Here is an 11,798-nt window from a genome sequence, read left to right on the forward strand (position 1 = left end):
AGACTAGAAACTATGAGAAAGAAGTAACTATTAACCAGAAAGACAAAAAAGAAATAGGAGGACTTAGCAATGAAAGAGAAGCCAGGGGTGGGGGAGAAACAAAATAGATGAAGGAGATTAAGAGGTACAAAAGACTAGGTATAAAATAATTAAGTTACACGGATATAGTGTACAGCTCAGTGAATATAGTCAATACTTTATAATAACTTTGTATGCAGTGTAATCTACAAAAATGTCAAATTACTATATTATAGACTTGAAACTAATACAGTTGACCCTTGAACAATGTGAGGGTTAAGCTGAGTATATCTGTTAGTTGGCCCTCTATATTTATAGTTCTCTATCACCTGTGGAATCAACCAACCAGAGATGGTATAGTAGTATAGTATTTACTGTTGAGAAATATACATGAATAAGTGGATGTGTGCAGTTCAAAGCCATATTATTCAAGGATCAGTCATAAAATATTGCAAGTTAACAATACTTCAATTAAAAAAAATTAAATTCCAAATTTTCTGATCTGAAAGAATAATAGAGATCATGTAACTGACATTCATTCATTACAAAAAATGGTAAATAAAATATGGCAATGAATATCACAAAATCTTGCCATTATGAAGATTACAGTCTATTGGAAAGAATCAGAAAATAAACAATTGAGACATAATTTATGATGCAATAAGTGCTAAAAAGAATAAAGGGAAGCTGATAAGAAATAGAGTTTGCTTTTGACTGTAGACAGATTTAAGGTTATAAAAAGTACTTACGTAGACACAGGAGACATTTAGAATTATTGTGGCTGGTACACAGATTAGAGACTGTTAAAGATGTGCAAGTTCTCTGCATAAAATGAGATAATTAGAGTCATGGTGGTGGTGGTTTAGTTGCTAAGTCGTGTCCAATTCTTGTGACCCTATGGACTGTATGTAGCCTCTCAGGCTCCTCTGTCCACAGGATTCTCTAGGCAAGAATACTGGAATAGTTTACTATTTCCTTCTCCAATTAGAGTCATAAGAACTTATTAAGGAATAAATTTGAACATAAGAGAGAACAGAGTCTGAATGGAAATAGGAACAGAAAAGAGAGAATGATGGGAGTGTACATCACAAGAGATATATAGACATACTATTGGGAAAAAGAAAAGAGGAAAGGGATGAATGACATACAGCAGAGGTATTCAGTAAGTACTGCTAAACTGTGAATGAGAGAAAAAAAAGTTTTTATTCCCGAGGTATTTCTAGATTTGAGTCTTCAACAATGCCAAATGCCAGAGGTTGGATTGGGTGAGATGAGAAAAAGGCATTAAGCACTTGGTATATTAAAAAAAAATGTTCAAGTATAAAGGTCTTATAATATATTATGTGGTCACTTTTTAAGAAAATTAACCAATATACCCATTGGTTCTAAGAGACATATTGTCTCTAGAATTGAGTCGTTTTCAATCAACATTCTGTACAGTGCCTGGATGTAGAAATGTTTAAAAGATGTTTACTAAGTGAAGATTTGCCTTTAGTCTTAGTTCCTAAGCAATAACAAAATATGCTTTTAGAAGGAAGTCTTTAACATGTTACCATGGCAGTGTCTGGATTGTAGTCATCGATCTGCTCGAGAGTATTTATATCTTTATTCCCAAGTGCTATTTGAAGAGCTATAGAATCATCAACATACCTAGGTTGGTAAGGTTAAGGAAAAATAATTTTATTAACAGCCAAACAAACAATACCATATTAAGGCAGAAAAGTGTGGTCTATTGTCAGAGAAAACCTTCAGGTTTATGACTTCAAAGGACCCTAATTCCTTTACACATTTGGCTTTACTGAAACCACATGATAGTTTACTTCCTTTCCACATATGGCTTTAGTGAAACCACATGGCAGTTTACAGCAGGAGCTGGCTATTTTCTGAAGCAAAGCCCTAAGGCATCATTTACTTCCTGTCGAGGGAGATGGAGAGGAAAGCCCTGCCATTACCCAGGTGACTCACAGCTCCACATGGCTCTGTATGTACGTGGCCAGTGGCTCTGCAGAAAGCATCCTTAACTGGTGTACTCACATGACCAGGGTTCTTCCTGATTAACTGAGCTGGCTCACCATGAGTGGTACTCCTCAGTGCCACCTTTGGAGTATGTACCTTAAGTGACTGACTACATATTTCTGTCAAGTCAATCTAAGTAATTAGCAAGTTATAATGGATGAGCTTCAGATTTATAAACAAAAAGTTACTCTAAATTTTTAACTCGCATGATAATTAAATTTAACAAAATAAAGATTCCACTATAAAAAAAAAAGAAAGCCAAAAACAATTTGCCAGCTTTTGACTGAATGTCTAGCTAAAAACACCACCACAAAGACATGGAAGGAGTGCAAAGTTCTACCATTCTGGTTCAGAAAGGATACTGCCCAGCATAGCTTAGTGTTTTGGGATCAATGTCATCTTCATAGGCATTCAGAGGGATGAGCTTCCTTTTGATGGGATCAAAAACAAGCTGATAGAGGAAGGTATTGTTGGCCCGAATAAATCCTTTGATGTAATCTTCTGGTACTGTTATATTCATCTTAAGATAATGTCCAATTTTCCTGATGACCTAGTAATGAGTATAAATATATTTTTGAGTTATTTAATACCCGAAGAAAAAGAATAAGGAAAGTATTATTCCCAAGACCCATCGCTTTACATTAGAGAAGGATGAGGAGGGGTAGGAAAATTGATTGCTTTTGGGGGGGGTAGTATAATTGCTTCACAGTGTCGTGTTAATTTCTGCTATACAATGAAGTGAATCAGCCACATGTATACATAATACATATCCCCTCCTTCCTGGACCTTTCTCCCATTCATCCCAACCCACCCATCTCGGTCATCATACAGCTACATTAAAAACCTCGACCAGTAAACACAACCATGTCATGACTTAAAATTCAAAGATATGTTCTTCACCTTCAAAGTCTCTTTCATCCAGAAAGCAAAAAACAAAACACACAATTAGCTGAGAATTAAAAAAAAAAAACAAAAACCCACAAATATTTGTAGATCATATTTCAAAAAAGAAGTCAACATTTTAACTCCTATTAGAGTTGTGGATGATTTAAAGCTGGAAGAGAAGACCCAGAGAACTGAAGTGATCCTGAAGTCACAGGCTAGTTAGTAATGTTGCTCTGTTTCAAAATCTGCTACCATCTCCCAACCTTGAGAACTGTCTACTCCAGTACACCACCCTTAGCCCTGAGGACTCACATTCTATAATCTTGCAAATTCTGCTCTGCAAACTCTAAGGGCTTAAGAGAACTACTCAAGGTATGGTGAGGGTGGGAATAATCTACTTCATTTTTTAAGGAAAAGACATCAGAGAACTTACACAGCAGTGATGTAATGAGGTCTCAGAGTTTCTTTAGAAAATACATGACACTTCCTCAAATTGTATGAAGTAAGAATCTGGCCGTATTTTATTAAGCCATGTTAAAGAGATTTACATAAATATGTAATTCCGCTCATAACTTTCATTTGCTTTAGAAGACAACTACTTCTCATAAAAATATGATGTCTATGTTACAATGCAATGCATTGATTATTGTTAATTTTAAGTGAATTAATTAACATTAAAATTCTTCTCTTTCAATTTCTGACTCAGTAAATTTCAGTAGCTATAACCCATATAAACAAAAATAATTGTCACAAAGAGTTTTTAAGAGTGTAAAGGGATCCTGTGAGACCAAAAACTTTGAGAACCGTTACCACAGAATAGGACAGAAATCAAAAAACTGTGCATTTTAACATGAATTCTACCCTATAATATCTTATCCTGAAGTTTCTTTATATTAGTCTTCATTTTCAAAAAACTACTACTAATTTTTTGTCAACTGCTGAAAACAGGATTCATCTGCTGCCAAAAGCAAAGTTGTAGAGTTTTAATCATTTCTCCTTTCAATGACACAATATTGGTTACAGATACAATAGAATATTTAAGATCCATATTCTGACTGATTCATCTATTATTTAAGAATTGCTTAGAAACTGAACACAACAGTTGGTAAATCACTCTTACCTTTAAAATATCTGGATTGTTGGCTAGTCTAAGTAGTTTGCAGGCCTTGGCTAATCCAATCCCACGCAGTGATGAAAGATAGTCACAGCCTGAAAGAATGCACATATAACGGAACTTCTCTTCTGTGAACACATCCCCAAGCTGTTTGCACATTCCCAGACGAGCCTGATCAACTTCTAGTCCATTTCCAAACTGGTCCATTTTTAAAATAACCTTCAAGAGGAAGGGAAACTGTGAACACCTGTAAGAGTCATTTTTATTTTTCATCATCTAATCCACTGTAGTACTTCTAAGAAATCTTTCCTGTTCTTTATAAGTGAGCAGACAGATACGTAGGCCAGGTAATCATTGTGAAATTTGCAAATAAGTTAAATTGAAACATAGGCCATGGCTGGACAATGTCATATACCACTACTCAATCATTTTGCCTCTGGTGTAAAGAAGGCCCTTTCTGCACCTACTTCCTACCTACACTACAGGGTTATCGTGTCAAAGAGCAATTCTTACAAAAAGCATCTTCTCCTCACCTTCCACTTTTACATATTAAAGTAATCCTTTGCTTAGTCTTAAAGTAATACATGTCACTTGTAGAAAATGTGGAAAACAGAAATCCGGGAAGAAAACAGAAATTGCCCTAAATTTCTGATCTATCACTATTACCCAGTATCAACATTTTCACAGATCCCACTCGTCATTTGTGAAATAGATAATATAAATAACATAGATATTAACAAAAATGATATCACCCTATATAGTTTTGTATCTTAATATCATAATAAAATTTTCCATTAAATTGTTTTATACATAATTCTAAAAAACTGCAAAGCATCTCATTAGTAGATAAGTTAGCTTATTTACCTAATCTAATTGAGAAATATAAAGCTTATAGGTAATCATTATTAAAAAATAAGGCTACATTCCACTACAGAATTTAGAGAAAACAACGAAATCCTCTATCTTTAAGGGCTTAATCTGAAAAATCATTCAGATTATACAAATGTCAAGCAGCAAAACCTTTCTTTCCTTTTTAAATAAAATAATTATTAACACCGTAAGTAGATATTAGTTGCAGGTATTAAATAAGATAAACAAAACTTCAGCTCCTTTATTTATGTTAGGTACCTTTTTACAGCCAAAAGCAAGGAGATCAGAGTCCTCCGTGATTACGGCTTGTACAATGCCAGCCTTGTTAAGATAGGCCAGCTGCGCATCCGCTTCATATGGGGCCACAAGACAATCTACTCCCTGAGACCGCGCAGCCTGTGAGGAAGGATTAGTCAGTCTCAAGAGCAGCATCTGGAAACCACCGAACAACTTCCTGTATCAAACCCATTTATCACCAGCCTCAACATGTACTGAATACATGCAAGTATTATTTTTGGAAGTCATTTCCCTTGACAGGTTTCTACTTTTAGTCCTAAATACTGAACTATACATAGTCCTATATATTGAATCATATAGCCGCTAATAAATCTATTTTAAAAATCAATGTATGAATTAAATAAATAGATAAATAAAAATAAAAAAATAAAAATCAATGTATGAATTAGGGAAACAGAAATACTGCTGTACATTTAGGGGGGATACAAGCTGCAAACTCAATTTTTCAAATTATAGAAATCTACCATCTTAAGAATGATTGTGCTCTAAAGAACACAAGTCGCTCATTTCCCCACAATCTCTTACCACAAAACACAAGCCTGACACTGAACTGATGAAACGAACAGACTCTAGAACTATCTATCTTCCCATGTGTTTACCAAATAATTTGAACACAGACCTGAAAATGGTGAAGTGTGGGCTGTAACTGTGGGTGTGCTGACACTAAGATTTATGGTAATAGGTAATAAGGAAAGAAGCTTCTAAGAAGCAGGTCAAGTGGAACTGATCTGCTGCAAATGTCCTGAGTTGGCCAGTTGACTTCAGCAAATCTCTGACAGACACTCAAGAGTGAGTGTTAAAGATTATGAGTGGGGTGGGATTGAACCTCCAGGAATTTATTCCTTCCATATTGGCAGAGAACAATTACCTATGTAAGTGACTCATCTAGAAAGTGAGAGCTGAGCTGTATGTTCCTTAGGATTTCTTCTTTGGAAATTGCTGTACTCCTCTCTTCTACCTACAGATACTCTTCTCTTTCTTCCTCTGACAATCAGCTTTCGTAAAGGTTAGACCTAGAATAATCTTCCTCCCTTCACTTCCTTGCACTCCCATTAGCCTAAATGAACCCTGTAATGTTACTTTAGCTTCTTATTCAGCTCACTTTAATTACGTTGTGGGCCATAGTATGTGTGATATTGATAGAACGTGTGAAACATTCTCTGGCTTCTGAGACCTTCCCTTCACGAAGAAGCTGCTTTCCCTTAAGGAGATTGGCTTGTCGTCTTCTGCAAGATTAAAAAAAAAAAAAAGTGAAAAGAGGACTCAAAAAATTATAATATTATACCCTTGAATTGTATTCAAGAATTTTTCCTGGAATAAAAAATGCTTGACTCATATGAAAGTGCACACCTGTTCCTTGACTATGCTAACCCAGATCTTTTGGGCTTCGAGACAAAAAGAGCACGGATTTACAGTGCTCATACGCACAAGCTAATCATCAAACTTTCTCACAGCACTGCTTCATGTCAAAAGAAAGTGAAGTAATGAAGACACGTTAAGAAAATGTAAGTCAAGACTTTTATACCATTACAACTAACTTTCTATTATAAAGGGTACAACTTTATCAACCCCATTCAGTGAGGTTTACTTCTATTTGGGGCTGATTCACACTACCTTTAACTAAGCTCAATGGTATATCCTATACAGCATAATGACTCCTAAAAACCAATAGAGGATAAAAACAAAAATAGATGAAAGCTGTAGAACAGACACTTCACTAAAATGCAGAAATTCTTAAAAGAAAATACAGAAATCCTTTATAAGGTCTATTGTAAAAAGATTCTGTACTAGATTCTGTTGAGTTAAATATGAAAGATACAATTTCAATTAAAACTACTAAAAGAATAGAAATAGAGTACATCACTTCAACTAGAAATAAGGGACGATAATAAGAGTGGAAAAAACAATCAACCCAGAAAACAAACAAGGTAGGAGGTATATATTAGTAATTAAGATCAAGGTAAAAAGAGTAAAACTACAGTTTTAAAAATGACAAAGACTGATGGAATTGATAAAAAAAATTACAGTGATGTGTTCTTCATAAAAGACAAACTTAAAACAAATGTCATAGTAAAAGTCAACAGAAAAAGAAATTAGGAACATACAAAAGAAAATTGTTATGGCTATATTAACATCAGACATAATAGACTTTAGAACAAAAAAGCACAGAAATTTAAAAAGTCAGTGCATATTGTTCTAATATGCCAAAAAATAACAAATTCTAAACCTGAATGCCACCGATAAAATAGTTTCAAAACAAAGCAGGAAGAAAAATGGACAGAACTACAAGGGAACTGACAATTCCACTATTAGAGTGAAATTTTATCATACTTTTCTTAGTAATTGATGGATTAAGTAAAGTGAAAGTTGCTCAGTTGTGTCCGACTCTTTTCGACTCCGTGGACTGTAGCCAGTCAGGCTCCTCTGTTTATGCAATTCTCCAGACCAGAATACTGGAGTGGGTAGCTGTTCCCTTCTCCAGGGGATCTTCCCAACCCAGGGATCGATCCCAGGTCTCCTGCACTGCAGGCAGATTCTTTACTGTCTGAGTCACCAGGGGAGCCCATCTCTTTTCCAGGGGATCTTCCTGACCCAGGAATCGTACTGGGGTCTCCTGCAGTGCAGTTAGATTGTTTACCAGCTGAGCTACCAGGGAAGATCATTAAGTAGGATTAAGTAGACACACATTAAAAAAAATTCAAAAAATCAATAAGGATATGGAAGATTTGAACACTACAACCAATAAGCTTGATTTACTGGACAGACATAAAACTATCCACTCAATAATTGAGGAAGACACATTCCTTTCCAGCATGCATGGAACATTTAAGGAAATCCATTTAGGTATGAGTTTAAAACAAGCCTCAACAAACTAAAACAAAAATTTGTATCAAAGAGACCACAATGTCAGACCTTAAATAATTACGTTAAGGTATCACTTACTCTCTTCTAGACTTTTCCACTTCCTTTTTAGAAGGTAAAGTACATCCATCAAATACCAGGATAGGCTTGATCCCATGAGAGAGTAACATATTTACAAATTTCATACAAAATCCTACATACCTATGAAAATGAAGAAAAATAATTAAGAAAGATAAACTCTAATTTAGACTTGGATTCCAATCCTGCCTTGGATCCTAATGGGCTATGGGCTATTTGTTTTCCTCAGGTGTAGATTAAAGACTTTTACATTTCTGCAGTTCTGACATTGTATTATTCTAAATCTAGTCTTTTTATCTCCCCACCCCTCACCACTGTTTTCTTTCGCTTTGAGAAATTTCAAATCTATTGAAAAGTTAAAGGAATAGTAGAATACATGATTTCTCCAACAACACCATTATTATACCCAAGAAACTTAATAGTAATACAATACTATCTAATATACAGTCTATATTAAAATTTATCCAATTGTCTCAGTAAGGTTATAACCATGGTGACCTGATAAATGTATAACAACCAGTGATTTGTAGCATTTGTCAATTTCCTTGACATGAATATTCTGCAGTGGTGGATAAACTATCAATGTAGGCTCATTAAATGCTGAACTGGGAGAAGATGGTGTATAGCAAGCTCATATAAGTCGACTGTAGCATAGCACTGCCATAGTTTTTCCCCCAGTGCCGGATGCAAACAAGAATCATGTATTGCATTTAGACTTTCTGGCAAGACAATTAAAAATACTATGTGTAGATTCATTCCAGGGTCACAGGGATTCGTCCTGCCTCAAATGAAGGCACAGAGTTACGACTGGATATCAGAATGGCCACTATTTTTGGCCCCAAGTGAAGTAAAAGTGAATGAGAACACCGTGTCCCGTAGAAACAACTGCCTTGTTTTGCTAACGGGGCTTAGCAAATGTGTTGCCTGTACCCAGTAAAGTAGAATTCTGAAATCGCCATGGATTTTTAGAATATTGTTAAAAAGTTTTATCTTAGATAATAGAAAAAAGAAGAGAGTCTTTGGCCTTTGTCCATTAGTGTCTTAATACTCTGACTTATTAGAAAGAATGGAAACTAGACCTACATCAAAGAAGGAAATGTTCCTTGGCAATATTCTAAAGCATATATTCTCACTTCTTAATAACCCTTGCATTGAATAAAAATGATTCCTTTCTGAAAAAAAGGCATTGTAAGTCTCATTCTTAACTGGCAAATAATTAATATAAGATCCAAACTTACTTATCAGTAGGTTCACCTTTGGCTAGCTTTTCTGCACAAGCAACAGCTCCTTTGTGAAGCCAGCAATATGTATCCACAGCTACCACCTGCCCTTTATACTTCCTTATGTGTACAGGTTCAGAAGCTTCTTTGATAAATTGCAGCAATCCATGTATCCCCATAGTGCCAAGTTAACTACATGATATAAAAAGAAAAAGGGAAAACAGCAAAATTTAAAGCAAAATATATTTACCCCAAAGTTCTGGAAAAATAAAAAGAGCTTGGAAATTGATATAGCAACTGTTATTGTTCAGATATTTTTAAGAATCACTGCTCTTTAATATTTCAAGTGGGCCTCTCTCTGTCAAACAATCTCCATAGTCTAGTACCCTAATCTAGTGCCACTTGATAGTTCCTTAGTGTTTACTCTAAGCCCTTAACACTGAACAAAGCAGGCAGAAGGTACTAAAAAAGTATGAGTCTGCCTTCTCTCCAAAAAGGCATTGTTAGCATCTATAAAATTGTGTATGCTATGATATTACCTGCATCTGCACAGGCATTATATGAAATAACATGTGAAATACTTCGTAGGACATTTCAACGGAAAAATAAAACAAACAATCCTAGAACTAAAGCTGTACTTTTTTAGGACTGAAATTTATCACCATCAGAATGGTACATTCTGATGTACAGAATGTAACAGAATGAACATTCTGTTAATAAGCAGTGGTGGTGCCCAGGGGCAACTCCATCAGACTTGCTGAAAACTATCCCCAAATAAGGAGAAACTGCACCTGCTGTCCAATTAATTTTGAGAAAAATGTTTTAGCTCTCCACCCTCTTCCATCCAAGTTGCAGCCCCAAGCCTCCTTTCTATACAGAAACCTGCAGCTGCCAGTCCTTTCCCAAGCAACTAATGCCCCCTCCCCAACCCCCATGACAAAAATTGAGGAGTTGCTTAGCATTTCCTAAAATAAATCTCTTCAAAGAGGTATTAAGTCTGGGAGGAAAAGAAGAATGTACAAGATCAGAAGACAGACTCACGCTGTTGATACGCTGTATCAAAGTTCTGATAGTCTAGTACAGCAGTTTTCAAATTTCAGTTCTTCCTACAGTCTAAATTCCACTCCTAGGGACTATGCTTCACTAATCCTCGAGTGAGGTGGGAATTCTGAACTTCGTGTCCGACTCTTTTGCGACCCAATGGGCTGTAGGCCGCCAGGCTCCTCTGTCGATGGGATCTCCAGGCAGGAATACTGGAGTAGGTGGCCATTTCCTCCTCCAGGTGATCTTCCCCACCCAGGGATCGAACTCTCATCTCTTGTCTCCTGCACAGGCGGGTTCTTTACCACTAGCGCCACCTGGGACTCCCGAAGGCGGATTCTTTACCACTGAACTACCAGGGAAGCCCGACACAATATATACATTTCGTGAAACTTACAAGTTTCTCCTAAACGTTTCCTCTTCAGCACAATGAAACAATGGAGGGGGTCAGGGGTTTTAGGCACAAAGCGTCCTCAGGGGACCGCCCGCGGCATCTGGTAGTACTGACAGCACAACCTCATCGCTCCATCCCCTCTCTCACGAACTGGAAGGGGGGCCCACACGCCCTTTCCAGAAGACACGTTCCTTCGGCCTGCACAACGTGGAGAATATAGTTGTCAAGCATTTGCAAGGTGGGAGCTTGCAGGTAAAACTGCCCTGGTAGCTTCCGCAGGAAAACGAAAAGGACCCTCCCTCCCTCTGTCAGCCAAACCGCAGCCCTGGTCTGGCTGAGCGCGCTCCCCTGGCCCGGCTGAGCGCGCTCCCCTGGCCCATACAGCCCCGCACCGTCCCCCAGGGCCGCTGCAGGGTCTAGTAACGTGCCAGATCCTCCTTTTCAGCCCCTAAGACCGGAGATCCCAGGGGCAGGGGCGGGGACCAGCCTGGATCCACCGCGTGCTCTGCACAGCCGGCTCCACTGGCTACCCGGGGAGGTCCCTCCCCTCCCGTCCGTCCGATGGCAGCTGGGTGCGGACTCAGAAGCCCAAGGTCACGGCCCTCACTCACCTGGGCCGCCGCGCGCCAGCCGGCAGCGCCAAAAGCTAGGAGCAGGGACGCAGCGCAGCACCGAGGGCCCGACTTTTCAATTTGCGCGGGATGGCCCGAGACTCCGCCCAGAAGAAGTGACGTCAGCTCCTCTGCGACGTCCGCTCGTCTGCTCCGCTTCCTACAGCTTCCCGCTTCCGGCCTGAGTCCCCAGGCCCTGGCCACCTGGGTACCTGCCGCCGCCACCGCAGTCAGCCCCTGGACTCCGAAGCGTCCTCATGGAGGGGTGAGCGGAGCTGGCTCAACTGCCTTACAGGGCATGGCTCCCGGAACGCGCATGGAGTTCCTTTCGCAGGCTGATGGAGTCGTGGATCTCTCCCAAATGCGGCCTCAGGTCCAGGCGCTGAAGCTGG

General features: G+C 38.3%; 1 protein-coding gene across 3 annotated transcripts in view; it reads right to left on the reverse strand.

Moving 5' to 3' along the window:
- Window positions 1–11,591, reverse strand: part of EXO1 (exonuclease 1) — a 35,899-nt gene extending 24,308 nt beyond the window's left edge. Inside the window, exons 1-9 of one of the 3 annotated variants that reach the window (XM_065935641.1) lie at window positions 11,407–11,591; window positions 10,799–10,993; window positions 9,379–9,552; window positions 8,144–8,263; window positions 6,303–6,426; window positions 5,162–5,299; window positions 4,040–4,252; window positions 2,397–2,584; window positions 1,572–1,668 (exon numbers count right to left, since the gene is read on the reverse strand). In XM_065935641.1, the coding sequence (XP_065791713.1) occupies window positions 1,572–1,668; window positions 2,397–2,584; window positions 4,040–4,252; window positions 5,162–5,299; window positions 6,303–6,426; window positions 8,144–8,263; window positions 9,379–9,539 (1,041 nt within the window). In that variant the 5' untranslated portion in view covers window positions 9,540–9,552; window positions 10,799–10,993; window positions 11,407–11,591. Of the gene's footprint in view, window positions 1–1,571; window positions 1,669–2,396; window positions 2,585–4,039; window positions 4,253–5,161; window positions 5,300–6,302; window positions 6,427–8,143; window positions 8,264–9,378; window positions 9,553–10,401; window positions 10,419–10,798; window positions 10,994–11,406 lie in introns of those variants that run through there. The other 2 variants (XM_065935642.1, XM_065935643.1) reach the window with 2 other exon arrangements.
- Between the last annotated feature and the right edge of the window lie 207 nt (window positions 11,592–11,798).

The sequence above is a fragment of the Muntiacus reevesi genome, chromosome 5 (genome assembly GCF_963930625.1).
Source record: "Muntiacus reevesi chromosome 5, mMunRee1.1, whole genome shotgun sequence".
NCBI classification, from domain to species: domain Eukaryota; kingdom Metazoa; phylum Chordata; class Mammalia; order Artiodactyla; family Cervidae; genus Muntiacus; species Muntiacus reevesi.